At 45.2% G+C, this 23,159-nt stretch overlaps 1 protein-coding gene across 1 annotated transcript in view; it reads left to right on the top strand.

Annotated features, from left to right (window-relative positions):
- The window catches only part of LOC135035822 (oocyte zinc finger protein XlCOF6-like), a 46,030-nt gene that overhangs the window by 6,770 nt on the left and 16,101 nt on the right, over positions 1-23,159 (top strand). The window contains exons 2-3 of the mRNA XM_063954375.1: positions 5,472-5,509; positions 13,393-13,936. Of these exons, the coding sequence (XP_063810445.1) occupies positions 5,472-5,509; positions 13,393-13,936 (582 nt within the window). The remainder of the gene's footprint in view (positions 1-5,471; positions 5,510-13,392; positions 13,937-23,159) is intronic.

Raw genomic sequence — 23,159 nt, 5'->3', positions numbered from 1 at the left:
AATTCAAGAAAGCTTATTGCAGACAAGCTTCCCAGCTTGACCTTTTCCCTTTTGGAAATACTTCCCTTGCAAGGACTGCTCCCCAGTATCGGAGATCTGCATGCATGGACACCAGGATCTCATCCTGGATTCCGAACCTTCGTCCCTCTAGCAGGTGAGAACTGAGTAGACACCCCAGGAGCGATATCCTGGCCATTAGGATTATATTCTGGCGCATGTGCAGGTGAGATTCGGACCACATTTCCAACTGGCCCCGTGAAATCCACTCTGGCATTAGACCTGCTCACCAAAAAGGCCTCTTAGGCCGCACTATCTTCTTCATCAACGAAACATATTGATGGATTGTCACTGCAAATCTGACCCGACTCCGGATCCTCAGACCTCTTTCCACAGGAAAACACAGAGAACTTCAACCGTTTCGTATCTACCCTGATACCCACCTCCGACGTCTACGTCATTGGGAACAACAGCCATTCCCTGTGTTGAAGAACACTCAGAGAGAAACAACGATTTGCACTTGTGTCTTGACCTCGCCTTAATCAGGAGAGTGTCCCAGTACAGAACAACAATGGCTCTTACTAGTGAAAGAATACCATCCTACTGCCATCACTCCAGTGAAATGGCAAAGACAGTCCTGGATATCAACCCAGGTAAGCTGAATGCGGAGAACAATGCATTTAAACCCCTTTCTACCTTTACGTACTGGAGCTCCCTGGCCTGAGAGATTCCATCCTGTAGTTCAACTTCGTAAGGAGAAATCTCTGTTTTCCCCCTTTTTTTTTTTTTAACCAGGAACTGCAGGACAATGCCCTGACCTTGAAGCAGCTCTGGTATGGCATTGCATACTACCTCCCCTTCCAAGATCTATTTGAAAAATCAGTGAGGGAAACCATCTGTAAACGCCAGTATGTCCCCCTTTGGATTCCATTATTAACTCACAGGTCCAAGTCCATTCCCGGACTGACTGAAGAGTAGTAGACGAGTTCCACCGGAGTGGGCTCCAGCCAGATAGACCCAGCGACATGCGGTGGATGGTGTAGAAACAGAAAACAACATCCGCTTCTGCGAACCTGACAAGGCTGCAGAACTCTTACCTTTTCACCATCCACTATCTGCACAGAAAGGGAAAAAAGAACGGTATCGAACCGGTTGAAATGACTGCATCCCACAGCAGAATGCGTCACCAACCGTTGTGAGAGAATCTAACTCACGAAGTTAGACTTACCAGTGGTATCCACCGAGACTGACTGAGGCCTCCCCAAACAGCGGTACACCGTCCCAGGGAAACACTGCAGTATCTCTCGGAGTCAGCCTCAGTATTCCCCCGGCCACACCTCCTGCAGTCGCACGGCAGCCTGCCGCCATGTTCTAGAGAAGAATCAACATAAGACACACCCCCTCTCTCTATAGGGTAATTCTATCGGATGCCTTTCCGAATACAAATACTCCTCCATGCGCATGTAATGCAAATAACTCCAAAGCATAGAAATAAAATATCACGTAGCTTCCTGCGTACGATCCTTTGTGACAGGGCCCGTGTCGACCAGGAGTTGACATTTACAGTATTCTATCCGCGGTGGGAAAAGAATAAACATTCGGACTCCTTGTGAAGATCTGAGACCAACTCGTCACGGCCGACCTAGAGCTTTATCAACAGAGCGACCAGCACATGAGAAGGAATACTATTACTTCAGCATTCATTAGAAATCATAATATGAATATACATAATGTAATATGTATATATATATATATATATATATATATATATATATATATATATATATATATATATATATATATATATATATATATATATACATATACATATACACACACACATGCACCATACATATAAGTGGATTGTCCGGAACCATTGGGTCCCTAGTGACATCAATGTGTTCTGAATGTGTATGACCATGTACTGAATTCCCCAGTTGTGGATCTGACAGGAAACCTTATGGTCGACAGAAAACCTAGTATTCGTCGACAGCAGGGAGTAGTAACCAGGCAAAATAACATTCTTGCGACCTCGAGGGGTCCGAGGGAAGTATACATAAATAATTTTAATATCACTCCCCCACAAATACTACCATGTCTGTGCTCGAGCTACAGGCCCATGGAACCGTACCATACATATAAATATATATACAGGTTAGTTACAGCATGTTAATTTTCACCCGGTAATATCAGGTGGTGCCGACAGGGTCACCCACATACTACTGTGTCTCCCCTACACCCACATACTACTGTGTCTCCCCTACACCCACATACTACTGTGTCTCCCCTACACCCACATACTACTGTGTCTCCCCTACACCCACATACTACTGTGTCTCCCCTACAGTGTTTACTTTGAAAAGCATAATACTACCGATCTGCTGACACTTCATCTACTGAATCAAGTATCAACAGGAGTCGGCGATGCCGACAGAGAGAATCCCATAGCTGTTTGCAACCTAGCACTCACACATGTCGACACGTGTACTGAAAAGCTATAGTGGGTATACCCGACAGGGAAAACACAGACACATATGCGCAACACAATGATTACATGCCCATTATCTAGGATAGTGCTATATTTCATACTATATTGCACTAATCACTGTGCCCCCCCTTCGTTTACACTATACACTGTTTTGGCGGGGACATGTAGAAAATGGCGCTGAATCATGTTGTGAGGGCTAAGCCCCGCCCCTTCTTGGCGCGCTTCAGCCCCGCTAATATTTTAGTTTTTTATGCTGGCAGGGGTCCGGATACAGAGCCTATGCACTGTGTACGTGTTTAACCAGGCTTAATGGAGAGGATATTGCTGCCCAGGGCGCCACCCCTGCACCCTTGTCAAGCCGTTGGTCTGTGGGAGCAATGGCGCGCAGTGCGACCGCTGCTTTATACTGGCGGGGGTATCGTACACGGTGCCCGGGCCCCGACTCTTGCCAGTGAAAAGACCCTCAATAACTGCTGCCCAGGGCGCTCCACCCCAGCGCCCTACACCCTGTGAGTGCCGTCGGTGGTGTGTGTGGGAGCATGGAGCGCAGCGCCGTCACTGAAGTCTTCTGTTCTTCTAATACTCACCCGGCTTCTTTCTTCTGGCTTCTGTGAGGGGGTGACGGCGCGGCTCCGGGAACAAGCAGCTAGGCGCACCAAGTGATCGAACCCTCTGGAGCTAATGGTGTCCAGTAGACTAAGAAGCAGAGTGTAACGATTTCTAGAGTTCTCTGTGTGTGCGTGCTTGGAAAGATGTCAGCTGAAGCCAGGTGAAAATTAAGTAAAGTTTATTATGGAAAAAGTGGTGGTAAAAATAAATATAAACTGGATGCTTGATTATATGGAACAAAACACGATAAATGGAATATTTCAGGTTAAACATAAATGCAAAATAAACATGAAGAAATCCGGGTTTAAATCAAGCAGGGGAAAAATAACATACCAAAAGTGATCAGGCAGGAATGGAAACAAACTGCAAATAATAGTCCAGAAATGTAGATGCTGAACCGGCAGGGTAAGAAGTCCAGAAGCAAGGCACATGCGTTTTAGCAAACTGCAGGGAAGTCTCCAAGAAGCAAATAAGGCAGAATCTGAACAGGGTTACTGGAGAGAGCCCAGTCTCACTCCATACGGAACCACAATGATCTGCAACTAGATCCCTGTGAGCTGGACTTAAATAGCAGCAGGGTGTTGGGCTCCAGGTGCACACAATCAGGTAATTACCCTGCAGAGGCAGTGTGCAGCTGCCATTCAGACCTGAGGCAACAGGTGAGACCCCTAGAGGCAGGAATGAGGTAATGCAAGGCAAAAACAAACACAACATTCCTAACACAGAGCCCTTGAACTAAGAAGAAGTAGGTCTGACTTCTCTCCCCTCACTCCCACAATGCAGGAGCCTGTAGCCAGCAGGTCTCCCTGAAAATAAAAAAGCCTAACATAAAGTCTTTTTCCAGAGAAACTCAGTAGAGCTCACCTAGTGTGTGTCCAGTCTCTCCTGGGCACAGAATCAAACTGAGGTCTGGAGGAGGGGCATAGAGGGAGGAGCCAGTTCACACTCATTCAAAGTCTTAATAGTGTACCCATGTCTCCTGCGGATCCCGTCTATACCCCATGGTCCTTACGGAGTCTCCAGCATCCTCTAGGACGTATGAGAAAATAATAATAATAATAATAATAATAATAACAGGACACCACAGGCTGCTTCTCCTGTATAAAAATAACAACAAGACACCACAGGCTGCACCCCTGTATTATAATAATAATAATAATAATAATAATAATAATAATAAAATTACACCACAGGCTACTCCCCCTGTATAATAATAACTGGACACCACAGGCTGCTTCCCCTGTATAATAATAACAAGACACAACAGGCTTTTCCCTCAGTATTATAACAACAACAACAACAACAACAACAGGACACCACAGGCTGCTTCCCTGTATAATAATAATAATAATAATAACAGGACACCCCTGGCTGCTCCTCCTGTATAATAATAATAACAGGAAACTACAGGCTGCTCCCCCTGTATAATAATAATAATAATAATAATTACAGGACACCACAGGCTGCTCCCCCTGTATAATAATAATAATAATAATAATAATAATAACAGGACACCACATGCAGCTTAACCTGTATTATTATAATATTATTAATAATAATAATAATAATAATAACAACAACAACAACAACAACAGGACACCACAGGTTGCTCCCCCTGTATAATAATAATAATAATAACAGGACACCACGGGCCCTTCCTCCTGTGTAAAAATAACAGGACACCGCAGACCGCTCCCCCTGTGTAATAATAATAACAGGACACCACAGGCCGCTCCCCCTGTATAATAATAATATCAGGTTACCACAGGCTGCTCCCCCTGTATAGTAATAATAACAGGACACCACAGGCTGCTCCTCCTGTGTACTAATAATAACAGGACACCACAGGCTGCTCCTCCTGTATAATAATAATAATAATAATAATAATAATATCAGGACACCACAGGCTGCTCCCCCTGTATAGTAATAATAACAGGACACCACAGGCCGCTCCCCCTGTATAATAATAATATCAGGACACCACAGGCTGCTCCCCCTGTATAGTAAGACGTCATTACCTGATTTCCACGGACACTCAGTGGGAGCCGAGGCTGCAGCAGTTGATGAAAACTCACTTCCTGCATGTGGACCGCACAGTCCGGAAGTAAGCTGGAACGCACAGGCAGGAAGTAGGGCATGATTGGCAAAGGCTGCTTACTGGTTACTGGGTCCTCCCTTACTACACCCCGCCAAACAGCCCCGGCCTATGTAAGGAATGTTAACACACGTGTCCTCAGTGCAGGAGGCCGGCGGCCATTTTCTTGTAGACCAGTCCGGCAGCAGCAATAGGTTCCCTGGCCGTGTAGTGACGTCAGGAGCGGCGGCCATTTTCCCCTGGTCTGAGCTCCGCCTTCCTTCTATCATTCCCACAAGGCAGCAGGAGCAGAGAGCAGCCATTGCTGTGTCTGGCAGCAGGTAATGATATTATTATTATTATTCTATAGGCTGAGCAGCTCTGGTGTCAGGTTCTGTACTACAGGGGGAGCAGCCTCTGGTGCCTTGTTATAGTGCACCTGGAGCAGCCTCTGGTGCTGCATTATACCTGTACAGGTGGCTGACACTCTAGTGTCCTATTACTGTAATACATGTGGCGCAGACCCCGCCGTTACCGTAATACAGGTGGCGCAGACCCCTCCGTTACCTTAATACAGGTGTCGCAGATCCCGCCGTTCCCGTAATACAGGTAGCGCAGACCCCGGTGTTACCGTAATACAGGGGGGCGCAGATCCCGCCGTTCCTGTAATACAGGTGGCGCAGACCCCGCCGTTACCGTAATACAGGTGGCGCAGACCCCGCCTTTACCGTAATACAGGTGGCGCAGACCCCACATTTACCGTAATGCAGGTGGTGCAGACCCCGCCGTTACCGTAATACAAGTGGCGCGGACCCCGCCGTTACCGTAATACAGGGGACCCCGCCGTTACCGTAATACAGGTGGCGCGGACCCCGCCGTTACCGTAATACAGGTGGCGCGGACCCCACCGTTACCGTCATACATGTGGCGCAGACCCCGCCGTTACCATAATTGTATACACGGGACATTACAGGTGTTGTGTCCTGTGGCATTGTGCTGTACAGGGGGAGCGGCCTGTGTTGTCATAGTATACAGGAGGAGCAGCCTGTGTTGTCATAATATACAGGGGTAGCATCCTGTGCTGTCATAGTATACAGGGGGAGGGGCCTGTGTTGTCATAGTATACAGGGGTAGCATCCTGTGCTGTCTAATATACAGGGGTAGCATCCTGTGCTGTCATAGTATACAGGGGGAGTGGCCTGTGTTGTCATAGTATACAGGGGGAGTGGCCTGTGTTGTCATAATATACAGGGGTAGCATCCTGTGCTGTCATAGTATACAAGGGGAGTGGCCTGTGTAGTCATAATTTACAGGGGTAGCATCTTGTGTTGTCTTAGTATACAGGAGGAGCAGCCTGTGGCATCCTACTCTACAGGGGGAGCAGCCTGTGGTGTCCTGTTGTTGTTATTATTATTATACAGGAGGATCAGCCTGTGGTGTCCTGTTATTATTATACAGAGGGAGCAGCCTGTGGTGTACAGTTATTATTATTATTATTATTATTATTATTATTATTATTATTATAATACAGGGGGAGCAGCCAGTGGTGTCCTATTATTATTATACAGGGGAAGCATTATTATTATTATTATTATTATTATTATTATTATTATTATTATTATTATTATAATACAGGGAGAGCAGCCTGTGGTGTCCTGTTGTTGTTGTTATTATTATTATTATTATTATTATTACTATTATGCAGGGGGAGTAGCCTGTGGTGTGCATTGTTGTTGTTGTTATAATTTTACAGGGGAGCAGCCTGTGGTGTCCTATTATTATTATTATTATTATTATTATTATTATTATTTATTATACAGGAGGAGCAGCCTTTGTTGTCCTATTATTACTATTATACAGAAGGAGTAGCTAGTGGTGTCCACTTATTATTATTATACAGGGGCAGCAGCCTGTGGTGTCCTGTCATTATTATTATACAGGGGAAGCAGGCTGTGGTGTTCTGTTGTTGTTGTTGTTATTATTATTATTATTATTATTATTATACAGGAGGAGCAGCCTGTGGTGACTTGTTGTTATTATTATACAGGAGGTGCAGCCTGTTGTGTCCTATTATTAATATTCTAAAGAAGGAGTAGCTAGTGGTGTTCACTTATTATACAGGGTCAGCAGCCTGTGGTGTCCTGTCATTATTATTATACAGGGGTAGCAGGCTGTGGTGTCCTGTTGTTGTTGTTGTTGTTATTATTATTATTATTATACAGAAGGGAGCAGCCTGTTGTGTCCTATTATTATTATTATTATTAATATTATTATTTTGCAGAGGGAGCAGCCTGTGGTGTAATTTTATTATTACTATAAAGGGGGAGCAGAATGGGGTGTACTGTTGTTATTAGTATAATACGGGGGGAGCAGGTTTTTGTGTATGGTTATTATTATACAGGGACAGCAGCTTGTGGTGTCCTGGTATTATTATTATTATTATTATTATTATAATACATTGGGAATGGTGGTGATGTCACAGTGATTTCACTTATATTAGTAGTAATAGAGGGACATGAGTGGGGGAGGGGAGGGGATCTGGGAGAGTCACATTGACATCACTTAAATCTATAGTAATAATACAGGAACATGACTGGGGAGGTGAGGGGATCTGGGAGCGTCACAGTGACATCACTTATATCTATAGTAATAATACAGGAACATGACTGGGGAGGTGAGGGGATCTGGGAATGTGACAGTGACATCAGTTATGGCTATAGTAATATAACAGGGACATGACTGGGAAGGTGAGGGCATCTGGGAATGTCACAGTGACATCACATATATAGTAATAATACAGGGACATGACTGGGGAGGTGAGGGAATCTGGGAGCGTCACATTTACATCACGTATAACTACAGTAATAATACAGGGACATGACTGGGGAGGTGAGGGGATCTTGGAATGTCACCATGACATTACTAATTTCTCATACGTCCTAGAGGATGCTGGGGACGCTTCAAGAACCATGGGGTATAGATGAGATGCGCAGGAGACATGGGCAGTTTAAGACTTTGAATGGGTGTGAACTGGCTCCTCCCTCTATGCCCCTCCGCCAGACTCCAGTTTAGATTCTGTGCCCAGTGAGACTGGTCACACAAAGGGGAGCTCTACTGAGTTTCTCTGAAAATACTTTTTGTTAGGTTTATTATTTTCAGGGAGCACTGCTGGCAACAGTCTCCCTGCTTTGTGGGACTGAGGGGAGAGAAGTCAGATCTACTTTTGTGAGTTTCAAGGCTCTGCTTTTTTGGCTACTGGACACCATTAGCTCCAGAGGGTCTGAACGCTAGGTACGCCTAGATGTTCGTTCCCAGAGCCCGCCGTCACCCCCCTTGCAGAGCCAGAAGTCCGATACTTTGCCCAGTTACTACTCCCGGAGATCGACACGAATACTGTTTCTTATGTCGACCATAATGTTTCCTGACTAGATCCACAGAATCGGCATTCAGTACATGTTTCATACACATTAAGAACGTATTAACGTCACTAGGAACCCTGCTGTTCCTGTCAAAAGGGATATTTATATATATATATATATATATATATTTGTGTGTATAGCTGTATTTAAATTATATATATGTATATATATATATATATATATATATAAAACATTTATAATGAATGCTGAGGTAAAGTTATTCCTTCTCATGTGCTGAGTGGCCGTGACCAGATATTTTCAAATCCTCAAGAGGATTCCGAGTGTTTATTCTTTTCCCGCCGTGGATAGAATAAAGTGAGAGTCACCCCATGTTCTGCATGGGGCCCTGTCACAAAGGATCGTATGCAGCAAGATATGTGATACTCTAATTATGTGTCCGCCTGTACATTGATTATACTTGCATTACGTGCGCGTAGGGGAGTGGTTGTATGCAGGGTATTCCTGAAGTTGGGTAATATCTATATCATTGCAGCAGACTGCCGTGCGACCACAATGGATATAGGACTCTTGGGTTAGCAGGCCAATTCCATGGCGGTCTCGACTAGGAGGGCGTTGTGGATTCACCAATGGAATGCTGAGGCTGACTCCGAGAAGAGCTGGAGTCTCTTTCCTATGAAGGTAAAACCTGGTTTGGGGATGGTCTTGTTAAGTTGATCGCGGCAGATACCACTGGTAAGTCTACCTTCTTGCCCTATGTTCCCTCACAACGGTTGGTGATGCATTATTGTAGGATGCAGTCATTTCGACCGAATAGATACGGATTTCCCTTTCTTTGCAGGTAGAGGATGGTGAAAAGGTCAGAGGTCAGCAGTCTTTTCAAGTTTGCTGAAGCAGAAATCCTCCTCTGTTTCTGCCACATCCACCGCATGACGCTGGGTCTATCTTGCGGGAGTCTACACTGGTGGGACCACGTATAATACTCTTTAGTCAGTCCTGGAACGGACATGGACCAGTGAGTTTAAGAATAGAGTCCCAAGGGGGACATACTGCAGTTTCCAGACGTTTCCCTTCACCGATATTTCAAATAGACCTTACCGATTCTCCTGTGGATGGGGAGATAGTATGCAACGCCATACAAGAGTTGTGTCAGGATCAGGTCATTGTCCTGCTGTCCCGGTCACAAAAACAAAAAGCTGTTATTCAAGCTTTTTCGTGCTCCCGAGGCCGGACGGCTCGGTCAGAACAATCCTATATCTAAAATCCCAAAAATTTCTACTTAAGAAGTTGAACTACAAGCTGGAATCTCTCAGGGCAGGAATCTCCAATCTGGAAAAGGAGAAAGGGGGTCTAATTAAGGTTTCTTCCGCATTAGGCTTACCTGGGTTTGCTATTCAGAATTGTCATTACCAATTCACTGGAATGATGGCGGTATGATGGTTTTCCTTCGATAGTAAAAGAGTCGTTATTATTCTGTACTGGGACGCTCTCCTGATTACGGCGAGGTCAAGAAACCAAGTGGTGCAAAACGTTGCATTCTCCAAAGTGGTTGGCTCCTGAACTTGCCAGAATCACTGTTGATCCCAATGACGCTGTAGTCGGCGTTGGAAATACTGTTAGACACAGAACTGTTGAGAGTTTGGCTTTGTCCCACAAGTGCCCCTATTTAATCTTCCATACGGATAGAGCGGCGTTGAGAACTTATCAGCAATTTTCTGCCAAAAGTGGTTTCATCGTTTCACATGAACCAACCTATTGTTGTGCCAGTGGCTACTGAAGTCTTGACGGAATAGAAGTCTCTCAATGTGGTCAGAGCTTTGAAAATTTATGTCGCCAGAACGGCTCAGATTAGGACAACGGAGGCTCTGTTTGTCCTGTAGGATCCCAACAAGATTGGGGCTCCTGCTTCCAAGCAGACTATTGCACGCTGGATCTGTGATACGATTCAGCAGGCTCATTCTACGGCTGGATTAGCGTTACCGAAATCGGTGAAGACCCATTCTACCAGAAAGGTGGGCGCATCCTGGGCGGCTGCCCGAGGGGTCTCGGCATTACGACTTTGGTGAGCAGCTACTTGGTCGGGTTCAAACACCTTTGCAAAGTTTTACAAGTTTGATACCCTGGCTGATGAGGACCTCTTGTTGGGCCAATCGGTGCTGCAGAGTCATCCGCACTCTACCGCCCGTTCTAGAGCTTAGGTATAAACCCCATGGTTCTTGAAGTGTCCCCAGCATCCTCTAGGACGTATGAGAAAATAGGATTTTAATACCGACCGGTAAATCCTTTTCTCTTAGTCCGTAGAGGATGCTGGGCGCCCGTCCCAGTGCGTACTGTATCTGCAATTATTGGGTATGGTTACACACATGGTGTGTTGCGTTTAAGTCAGCCTGTTGCTGACGTTATTCATGCTGTGGCATGCGTTATGCTGTTATTGGTTGTGTTTACCCACAGGTTGTGTTATGCTTTATGTCAGCATATTGCTTCATATTCTTCATGCCGTCGGCTGGTGTTCTATTGAATGGAACGTTCTGCGCCATACTGGAGGTGTGAGCTGGTAAGATGCTCACCATGGTTTAACAATAAATTATTTCCTCGTAATGGCCGTCTTCCTGGGCACAGTTACTTAAACTGGAGTCTGGAGGAGGGGCATAGAGGGAGGGGCCAGTTCACACCCATTCAAAGTCTTAAAGTGCCCATGTCTCCTGCGGATCCTGTCTATACCCCATGGTTCTTGAAGCATCCCCAGCGTCCTCTACGGACTAAGAGAAAAGGAATTACCGGTAGGTATTAAAATCCTATTATCTATAATAATAATAATAATACAGGGACATGACTGGGGAGGTGAGCAGATCTGGGAGTATTTACAGTGATATTGATGTCTCCCCCATTTAGCAGGACTTCACCATAGTGAAGAAGACATCCGGTGAGCGTGAGACCCCCAGCAACCATCCTCGTGTTGCAGGTGGACTAAGCCAGACCTAAAGCCCCATCACGGTGCCTCTACCTCACTCACTGACACACTAATACATAAGAGACACAATGACCAGAAGATACTAGAACTCACCAACAAGATCATTCAGCTGCTGACTGGAGAGGTGACTGCTGGGAATGGGGCATTATACAGTCACATCAGGGGATGTGTCCGGGTGATGACTGGAGAGATGACTGCTGGGAATGGGGCATTATAGAGTAACACCGGGGATGTGTCTGGGTGATGACTGGAGAGGTGACTGCTGGGAATGGGACATTATACAGTAACACCAGGGGACGTGTCTGGGTGATGATTGGAGAGGTGACTGTTGGGAATGGAACATTGTACAGTAACACCGGGTGACGTGTTGGGTTATGTCTGGAGAGGTGACTGCTGGGAATGGGGTGTTATACAGTAACGCCGGGTGATGTGTCTGGGTGATGACTGGAGAGGTGACTGCTGGGAATTGGACATTATACAGTAACACCATGGTACGTCTCTGGATGATGACTGGAGAGGTGCCTGCTGGGAATGGGGCATTATACAGTAACACCAGGGGATGTGTCTGGTGATGACTGGAGAGGTGACTGTTGGGAATGGGACATTATACAGTAACACCATGGTACGTCTCTGGGTGATGACTGGAGATGTGACTGCTGGGAATTGGACATTATACAGTAACACCATGGTACGTCTCTGGGTGATGACTGGTGAGGTGACTGCTGGGAATGGGGCATTATACAGTAACACCAGGGGATGTGCCTGGGTGATGACTGGAGAGGTGACTGCCGAGAATGGGACATTATACAGTAACACCAGGGGATGTGTCTGGGTGATGACTGGAGAGGTGACTGCTGAGAATGGGGCATTATACAGTAACACCAGGGGACATGTCTGGGTGATGACTGGAGAGGTGACTGCTGGGAATGGAACATTATACAGTAACACCAGGGGATGTATCTGGGTGATGACTGGAGAGGTGACTGCTGGGAATGGGACATTATACAGTAACACCAGGGGATGTGTCTGGGTGATGACTGGATAGGTGACTGCTGGGAATGGGACATTATACAGTAACACCGGGGAACGTGTCTGGGTGATGACTGGAGAAGTGACTGCTGGGAATGGGACATTATACAGTAACACCAGGGGATGTGTCTGGGTGATGGCTGGCGAGGTGACTGCTGGGAATGGGACATTATACAGTAACACCAGGGGATGTGTCTGGGTGATGACTGGATAGGTGACTGGTGGGAATGGGGCATTATACAGTAACACCAGGGGATGTGTCTGGGTGATGACTGGAGAGGTGACTGTTGGGAATGGGACATTATACAGTAACACCAGGGGATGTGTCTGGGTGATGAATGTATCACTGTGGGTGTTAGGTTCCTATAAGGTGTCAGGATGTCACTGTCTCCATGCAGGAGGGGGAGTATATAGAGGAACACAGGGGTCTGTACAAGGACGTGATGATGGAGAATCACCGGCCCCTCACATCACTGGGTAAGAGGAGACTGTCATGTATTGTACAGGGGAGAGCAGGTATGGGGGCCCTATATACACACATCATCTGATAATCAAATATATACACTGTACTCAGTCACTGTGTGTCTCCTACAGATGGGCCCAGTAACAGAGATACCCCAGAGAGATGTCCCCGTCCTCTGTATTCCCAGGATTGTACAGAGGAGAATCACAGGATCCCACAGGAGGATCAGGTAGGTGGGATTTAGGGTCTCCCCAATATAACAAAGTGACTGTCACTATATAATGTGTAGAGGAGCTGTGTGTTTTATACACTGATATTATACTATTTCACCTCAGTTTAGTCTGACTGTATGCAAATGTCTTTATAGTTTTTTTTTTGTTATAGGTAGAAAGTCTGTCTGATATTAAAACAGAAGATACAGAGGGAGAAGAAGAGACACATGTGACTGATATAAAGGAAGAAGATATAGGCGGAGAAGAAGAGACGTATGTAACTGATATGAAGGCAGTAGATATAGAGGGAGAAGAAGAGACGTATGTGACTGATATAAAGGCAGAAGATATAGAGGGAGAAGAAGAGACGTATGTGACTGATATAAAGGCAGAAGATACAGAGGGAGAAGAAGAGACGTATGTGACTGATATAAAGGCAAAAGATATAGAGGGAGAAGAAGAGACGTATGTGACTGATATGAAGGCAGAACATATTGCGGGAGAAGAAGAGACGTATGTGACTGATATAAAGGCAGAAGATATAGAGGGAGAAGAAGAGACGTATGTGACTGATATGAAGGCAGAAGATATAGAGGGAGAAGAAAAGACGTATGTGACTGATATAAAGGCAGAAGATGCAGAGGGAGAAGAAGAGACGTATGTGAGGGGTGATCAGCAGTGTAAGGAGGAGGAGATCCCTACAGATATCAGCACAGGTGAGTAATAAACACTTATTACAGAAGTCACATTTTGTCATTAATCAGTCACTACAGCAATCTCTTATCCTACACCCTCCTCCGCCATCAGCCCTGTTTTCAGTTGGGTGTTTCTAACATAAGGCTATCCATGACAAATATCACATGTAGAGAGTTATTACACACAACACTATAATGTTATTAAAAGTAACAAGCAGAAGTTTATTATTAGTGATTATATATAAATGTGTATATATGTATAAAATATAATTAGTAAAGTTTTTTGTGGAGTGCCTAATTTATATGCATTTTGTTAGATGATGCAGGTATGAAATATTTCCTGCTATACAGTAGACCTGAGCTCACCAAATACAATTCGTATGAGATTCAGAAATAAAATGAAATTTGAATCTAGACTACAAGTAAAACAGATTAAAAGCTTATCACAAGTACATATCTGTATAATCATAAGACAAGCATTTTTCAATTGTTGTCACCCTTACATGGGTGGGCTTGTTCTTATCCACTGCCAATTCACTCTAAATACAAATTGCGTATCATCCAACGCGTTTCGTCAATAGTGACTTCTTCAGGGGTGTTTTCTGTTAAAGGCTTTATCCTCAAATATCAGTTGTGTAGACTTGAAATAATTGTGTAACCTTCAGACGGTAATTGTGGACTTGTTCATGATGAACACATTCCTAATTACTTGTGAATAATAGTTCCTGCTCTGTGCAGTTCTGAGGTTATGACTTTAGGGAATGTAATGGTCAGATCAAATATTGCTCAATCTAAGTAGCCTTACTACATACATAAATGTGTCTTGCATTACTATTTTAACTAACAATAATAAACAGTGGCGTTTTAGTTCATGTATTGCTCAATGCATTTAAGCCTGCAGCCCCCGTCAAGGAACCCCACTATACTGCAGGTCCTACTCTATTGCTCAAAATAATTACAATAAAAACAGCTATCACATTAGTGTTAAACTTTAGGTTTGCTCTCAGCGGCAGAACAGTGGCTGAAAGGCTTGGATAGGTTTTCAGAGCACCAGTCTGACGTGCCACCACATCTCACGTGGCCCTCCTATTCACCAGATCTGGGACTGTGGGACTGCTTGGCTGGGTCCGGCATTGTACTGTTGGTGCAGTTCCTGATGGGTTTGTAACGATTGGTGGTTGCTAGGCGCCCTAAATGCCTGTGGTCCCGATTTGTTATGATCTACTTCACCCACTGTTCTGCCGCTGAGATTCTTGGTGTCCATGCTTCTTCCACTGTAGATGGATACTACTCACTGTCTACAAGGGATCACCAACAAACAAATGCCGGTCTCGGACAAAACCAGTGGCTCCCTTTTGCCAGTTGCATCACGTGCACGACCCATGGTTCCATCTGAAAAAGAAACAATATCTCAACAAATTTGCATTGTATCAATACCTCCATAGGTGTGCGCAGGGGTGGGGGGGTCCTTGTTGCGCACAGGCACCCCCTAATATTTGGCATCCCGATCTCACATGCCTGATGCAGCGATCGCCGAACAGGCTGATTACTGTCCCCTCTGCGCTGCACCCTGTCAGGACTGCATTACTGACCGGATGCTTGGGTTAATCAAGGGTGCCACTGCCACGGCTTTCAAACTCCCGGCTCCACCTCCATGTACAAAAACAGCGTGATGTGATGTGATTACATCATGCTGCTCGCACCCCCACCCGCCACATGCCCACCTCTCTCCTTCTATGCTATGCCAACGCCAGCCACTGATGAGGATCAGCATGCAGCCAGCGTTCCTCTTAGGAAGACAAATTCAATACTGGCAGGCGGTCGGCGGCAACATTGACACATCATTAGTTTTTTCAGCAGCAGCAGTACTAGTCTGCGACTGTCAGTGTCAGTGAGTGACTGACTTGTAAGTAAGCTGCTGCAGCTTGCAGGGGAAAAAGAGGGGGAGCCAGACCAGGCTGAGGAGGAGCAGTGTAATTGCAGTGAGTGGCATCAGGGGTGTTTGCTTGGTGCACACCACAACATCTGACAATGTATCTGCTTTATTAGGATTGATACAAGGGTGGATATTTTATATTGCGTTGACCGCCAATAGATGGTGCTAGACACGCCCCTCCGACGGTGCACCCCCTAATAAAATGTGCTGGACACATCTATGAATACCTCAGACATTCACAATGATCATGCAGTAGTTTTAGTGTCACCATCTACACGCATGTGCATGTCCCGTGTCGTTAATATACCCGGTGGAACCGTCCATGTCGCCATCCGTCGCTCACTCCAGCGCATCAAAGTGACGTCATCTGACACACGCTACGTCCGGGGACACGGAGAGAACCTCGTCCACGTGACCTATAGTAACCAATGGGGACAAAAGTATCAAGTAACCTGCAAACAAAACAGTGTAACAACACCGATCAAATTCTATCCTCTTAGATATATATATATATATATGTTCCTCTGGCAGGATCCACAGGTTATCCACAGGATAACATTGGGATATGATGACGTGACAGCGGAAATAGCACCAAACAGTCACGAGATTTGTAACAAACTGTCAAAGCTTTCAGCCTCCCAGTATGCAACAGGCCTGTCCATCTATCCCCGCCTCCTGGCTCAGGCAAATCAGTTTTTCTCCGGCTGGTTCCACAGGTTATCCACAGGATAACATTGGGATATGCCGGAGCGACAGCGGAAATAGCACCAAACAGTCACGAGCTTTCTGGCCTCCCAGGATGCATCGGGCTCCTCTATATAATCCCGCCCACTGACTCAGTCAAATCAGTTTTTTGTTTGGTGCAGCAGGAGCCGGACCATGGTCACAGGGCTGCTGTTAGGGCAGTCCTAAGCTTTTATTATTTTATTTTTATAGTCTGTTTTGAGTGATCTTTCTTAACAGCATCTTAAATGCATACTAGAAAGAGTCGCTCCAACAACTCCCCACCAGGTCGCAACAACACTTACCTTCGCGGTACAGTGCTGTCTCAGCAGGCGTCTGAGACGGATGTTCTAGCAGGTCCAGCAGACGTTACCAGGCTGTGGCCGGAGCATGGGGAGAAGGTAAGGCATCGGTTTCCTTTTACTAGGGGTTTCCGGACACAGCCGCACTGTATTGGAGGAGACTACAAACAGTGGTTGATGCGCCACCACTCTTAAGTGCGACAGCGCTATGCTTTAGGGACCATAGGCGCCAGGACTAGGTTGAGGCCGCGATCCCTAGAGTTTATGTCAGCAGGGGGAGTCAGACGCTTTCCTGGTCGCCCCTCCCCCCAGTTCATGACCAGTTTCCACGCGTCTCCCGTCCATAAACTGATGGCCTCACTTCCGTCTCAGATGCTACAACGAGGGTACTCGGTCGCAGCTTGGTGTACACTAGAGTTTCCGCCTAGACCGGGTCGCACACAGGAGCGTCTGCATACACTTATCGTTCACTGAGCGTCTGTGTCCGTTATTGAGCGTCTGTGTCTCTCATCAGTTACCGGAGCGGTAGTGTACACTAGTAGCGTCTGAATCCATTCAGCGTCTTTCGAGCGTATTGATCGATCATGGAAGGGGTGAGTCTCCCTGTATCCCACTCTACTGAGTAAGGGTTATACAGTACTAAAATTCCTTCTACTTGTTAGTATGAATTGTTAATTTTGGTACATATTGCATATGAGGCCTGTACACTACTGTTGTTTTCTACAAAAATGTCTGAAAAACTTGTTATAATAGCTGTTAAAACATAAATACAGCAATTGTACTCCTACTTACTTGTAAAGTAATTGTTTGTGGTTGATTATATTCTCATATGACAATGTTTAATATTTAACATGTGACTGAATGCTAGTATGATTGCTGACTTTTATATGTTGTCAGTTTTATTCTGAACCTCAATTCAGGTGCACGGTTGTGGTCAGATTGATTTCACTTCTATATATTTGTGTGTGTGTGTGTGTGTGTGTGTGTGTGTGTGTGTGTGTGTGTGTGTGTGTGTGTGTGTGTGTGATTCTCAGTCACAAATTGTGTAGTTGGTAAACACGGAAAAATTGACTATGTCTGTGAGCGGCAAAAGTGACGAGGATAATTTATCAGGCACTCCTACATCCTTAAGATGTTTATTTTGTATAACAGGGATTTTAGAAGGATTGGAACAGTTTATTACTTATGATGGGTTATGTACAAACTGTTATGCGTATCGGCAAAGTAAAAAGCAGGCTCCAGTTCAACAACCAGTAGAGCCATCATGGAGTATGTTCGCGCAGACCTTGTCTGCAATATTGGACAGATTAACTCCTGCAGTTCCACCCCAGGGAATAGGTTACACTATTAACCCATACTCCCTCCTTATGATTTGGTTCCAGTAGCTTCTACAAGTAGCCAGGCTGTTAGGACCAGGGTAGATACATCCATGTTCCAGACTACACAAGATGATACAACAGATGAGAATACAGTGTATTCTAATACCCCATATGATGATCAGTCGGAGGGTTTTAGCTCAGAGGATATAGCTGAGCTTATTGATGCAATGAAGGCTATTCTCTCTTTGGAGGAATCAGCCAAGACAGTGTCAAAATCTAAAGCACCTGTGTGTAAATGAACAAAGACAGTTAGGACTGAATTTCCAGTATCAGAAGATCTGACGGAAATGATGGAATAACCTTGGGATACGCCTGGTAAAAAATATAAGATTCCGAAAAAATGGGATTCTTGTTATCCTTTTCCAGCTGCGGATTGTTCAAAAAGAGAAGTTCCTCCTAAAGTAGATGCACATGTAGTGCGACTTGTGCGTAAATCTGTTTTACCATTGCCGTCTACTTCACTGTCTGATGTTACAGATAGAAGAATAGATGGTTTATTGAAAAATATTTTTTTCTCTCTCGGGGGTAAGGCCAGCTATGGCTTCAGCCTGGATGACGAGAGCGATGGTAGAATGGGCGGAGAAACTAGAAAAAGGCCTCTTCCCTTCCACAGGGGAGGCGGAATCTCTTATAGTCCGTATAAAACAAGCTGCGCAATATTTGGAAGAAGCAGCACTTGATATGGGTACAATTGCTTCTAAAGCATCAGCCTTGACAGTAGCTGCTCGCAGAGCAGTTTGGCTACGTACTTGGAAAGCGGATGCAGAATCCAAGAAGGTTCTGGAAGCTCTGCCTTTCGCTGGTGATATTCTGTTTGGAAAACAATTGACAGATATTCTAGAATCGGAAGCTGAATCCAAGAAGGTCAGACTTCCGGTTAGTTATAACCCTAAGACTAGGGGTTTGAAATTTCGTCCATTTCGATGGCAAGGCAGAGCAAAAGGGAAAGAGGAACCTAAGCAGCCCCAGTTCAATAAGTCAACTAGGGGTAGGAAGCAGTGGGCCAATAGACGGCCGGCTTCCAAGCCAGAACAGAAGCCATCAGTCTGAGGGTACTGGCCTCCAGCTGGAGGATTCCAGGGTTGGGGGCTGACTCCTTCAATTTGCACATATATGGCAGCAGTTGACGACAGATGCTTAGGTGCAGAAGGTGGTATCTCTCGGTTATGGTTTCCCCTTCAAGAGGCAGCCTCCTCAAAGGTTTTTTTGCACCAGTCCGTCTCGAATAGATTCGAAGGCAGTGCCCTGCAGGAAGCGGTTCAGAAACTGCTTCAGTCTGGTGTAATTATCCCAGTACCCCCGACACAATGGGGACAGGGGTTTTACTCCAATCTATTTTTGATGCAGAAGCCAAATGGGTCATTCTGACCCATTCTCAATCTCAAAATGTTAAACAAATACATTTGGTTTCCAAGGTTCCACATGGAGACATTATGCTCCATAGTTTTGGCCATGGAACCGGGAGATTACATGGTATCTCTGGATATACAGGATGCTTACATGCATGTGCCCATAGCGCGGTCCCATCAGTGTTACCTCAGGTTTGCCATCCTCCAGCAACATTTTCAGTTCCAGGCTTTGCCCTTCGGGCTAGCAACAGCCCCCAGGGTGTTAACCAAAATGATGGTGGTTATGGCAGCTTATCTCCTCAAGCAGGGGATAAGAATATTTCCATACCTTGACAATCTTTTAATCCTGGCACAATCTCAGGAATTACTTTTGAGCCATCTTCAACAGACAATAGTTTGTCTACAAAGACACGGGTGGCTCATAAACTGGGAAAAGTCGTCTGAGTCCGTCACAATGGATGGTTCATTTGGGGGCCATATTGGATTCAGGTCTACAGAGAATTTTGTTACCATGGAAAAAGATATCGAAGGTGCAAGTAATGACTCTGGAGTTGCTGCAGTCAGACTATATCAGTCCATGCAGCAATGTGACTGATGAGTCTGATGGTGTCTACCTTCGACATGGTGGAATATGCACAATTCCACTCCAGACCTCTACAGCTTCTCATTCTGACCCGATGGAACGGAAGACATCTGACAATAAAAAGACAGATGATTAATCTTCCAGTAGACGTAAGAAGGTCTCTAGCTTGGTGGCTACAGACAGACCATCTAAGCAAGGGGAGACCTTTTTTGGGTAACGGATTGGCAAATCCTGACAACAGATGCCAGTCTTCAGGGCTGGGGAGCGGTGTTCGAAAGCCTCTGGTTCCAGGGAAAATGGACCATAAGGGAAAGTCGCCTGCCAATAAATCTGTTGGAAATAAGGGCCATATACATTGCTCTAGTTCAGGCAAAGGACAGTCTGCAAGGAAGACCAGTCCAGATCCGTTCAGACAATGCTACAGCGGTAGCGTACCTCAATCATCAGGGAGGAACTCACAGCAAAAGATTGATGGAGGAAGTAACTCACATACTAAGGTGGGCAGAGCTCCATCTCCCAGCATTGTCAGCAGTGTTTGTTCCAGGAGTGCTGAACTGGGAAGCGGATTTTCTCAGTCGACAACCATTCAGGAAACCGAATGGGCATTATACCCAGAAGTATTTCAGACCATAGTAAACAGATGGGGGTTGCCAGAGATAGATCTCATGGCATCCCATCTGAACAACAAAGTTCCGATATACGGATCAAAAACAAAGGATTCCGGAGCAATCCTTGTAGATGCACTGTCAGTGAATTGGGAGTTTTGTCTTGCATATCTGTTTCCTCCAGTCTCCCTGTTACCCAGGGTAGTGAGGAAAATAAAGCAAGCAAAGGGAGACATAATTGTAATAGCTTGGCCCAGAAGTCATTGGTACACAGATCGGCTAAGGATGTCCGTGGACTCTCCAATACTGCTCCCTCAACGTCCAGATCTACTAATGCAGGGTCCTTGTTTTCACAGTCATCTGGATTGTCTGTCTTTGACGGCATGGCTGTTGAGACCTCTATCTTAGAAGCAAGAGGATTTTCAAAACAAATAATTCAAACTATGCTTAGAGCAAGAAAACCTTTTTCAGCTCGTATTTATCATCGAATATGGCAAGCCTATACTCATTGATGTAGCGAAAGAAGTTTGGATCCAAGATCTTTTAAAGTATCCAGGATTTTGGATGGCTTCCTTGAGAGTTCAGGTATCAGCATTAACTTTATGGTTTCAGAAAAAGATTGCTGACTTACAGGATGTGCGTACTTTCTTTCAGGGAGTGATACACATTCAACCACCTTTTGTTCCTCCTGCAGTTCCCTGGGATTTGAATCTGGTTCTTAAAATCCTTCAGGGACCTCCGTTTGAACCTCTTAAGAGAGAAGATCTTAAATGGTTGACGGCTAAAGTTCTCTTTCTACTGACAATGGCGTCAGCTAGAAGAGTGTCAGATTTAGGAGCACTATTGTGTAGGTCTCCTTTTCTGATCTTTTTTCCAGATAAAGCAGTTCTCAGAACTAGATCTGGTTATCTTCCGAAGGTGGTCTCAAAATTGAACCTTAGCGAAGAGATTGTAGTCCCGGCTTTTCAGGTATCGAGACTTTCTGCGGGAGAAGCGTCGCTGGACGTGGTCCATGCGTTAAGAATCTACGTGGATCGTACTAGTGCCATCAGAAAGACAGATTCTCTCTTCATTTTCTACGGATTTCACAGAAGAGGATGGCCTGCTAGTAAACAGACGCTGGCAAGATGGCTCCGAATGGTAATTTCAGAAGCTTATTCTCGTGCTGATCTCCCTGTTCCGGCCAATGTCTCTGCACACTACACATAAGGTAGGTCCTTCTTGGGCGGCACAACATGGTGCTTCAGCAGAACAGATTTGTAAGGCAACCACATGGTCTTCCATAAACACTTTCATTAGACATTACGCCTTGGATACTTTTGCCTCTCATGACGCTAAATTCGGACGAAAGGTTCTCCTGTCTAATCAGGAGCGTACCCACCACTAAAAATGGCTTTGGGAATCCCAATGTTATCCTGTGCATAACCTGTGGACCCAGCCGGAGAAGTAGACATTATGGTAAGAACTTACCGTTGATAACGTGATTTCTCCTATGTCCACAGGAATCCCACCCTGACGCACCTGATTTGAGGATCTTTACAATCACTAAACCTCTTCCCTCTTGTATGGAAGGGTGTGCATGTGTGTTCTTATCGCCTGAACAGGGTTCTACATGATGTTCCTGCCTAAATTGCTGTGGAAACAACTTATTTGACTGAGTCAGTGGGCGGGATTATATGCAAGAGCCCCAATGCATCCTGGGAGGCCAGAAAGCTTGTGACTGTTTGGTGCCATTTCCGCTGTCACTTCGGCATATCCCAATGTTATCCTGTGGATACCTGTGGACATAGGAGAAATCACTTTATCAACGGTAAGTTCTTAGCATAACGTCTATTTTGTTTGGTGCGGCAGGAGCCATAAGTTTTCTTATTTTATTTTTATAGTATTACTAATTTTTTTGAGTGATCTTTCTAAAAAAGCATCTTATACGCACCATAGAGTCGCTCCAACAACTGCCCCCGGATCGCGACAACGCTTACTTACGTGTACAAGTGAGGCAGGCACGGGTTCTGGTAAACCTTCATGGGCTACTTTGCACAGACATTATCCAATGTAGCTATTCCCTATTAACCCATACATGCAACATTCATTCTGAGGTTTATACACCTAGGGAATTGTCAGCCTCTCAAAACAGCAGGCTGAAAGGCTGGTGGTAAGTAAATCACATAGACATGATACAACATCTTCACAGTCTACACATGTTTTAGATGAGGATTCGTTGGAGGATGAGGACTCATTGCACTTCGGAAGGTCTGGACATACCTGACATACCTGAGCTAATTAGTTCTATGTAAGCCATTCCATCTTTAGAAAAGGCAGCGGAGCCTGTGTTAAAAACTATAAAAACTAAGGCAACTGTGTTTAAAC

This window comes from Pseudophryne corroboree, unplaced genomic scaffold (assembly GCF_028390025.1).
Source record: "Pseudophryne corroboree isolate aPseCor3 unplaced genomic scaffold, aPseCor3.hap2 scaffold_613, whole genome shotgun sequence".
NCBI classification, from domain to species: domain Eukaryota; kingdom Metazoa; phylum Chordata; class Amphibia; order Anura; family Myobatrachidae; genus Pseudophryne; species Pseudophryne corroboree.
This window is presented reverse-complemented; position numbering and strand designations above follow the sequence as displayed.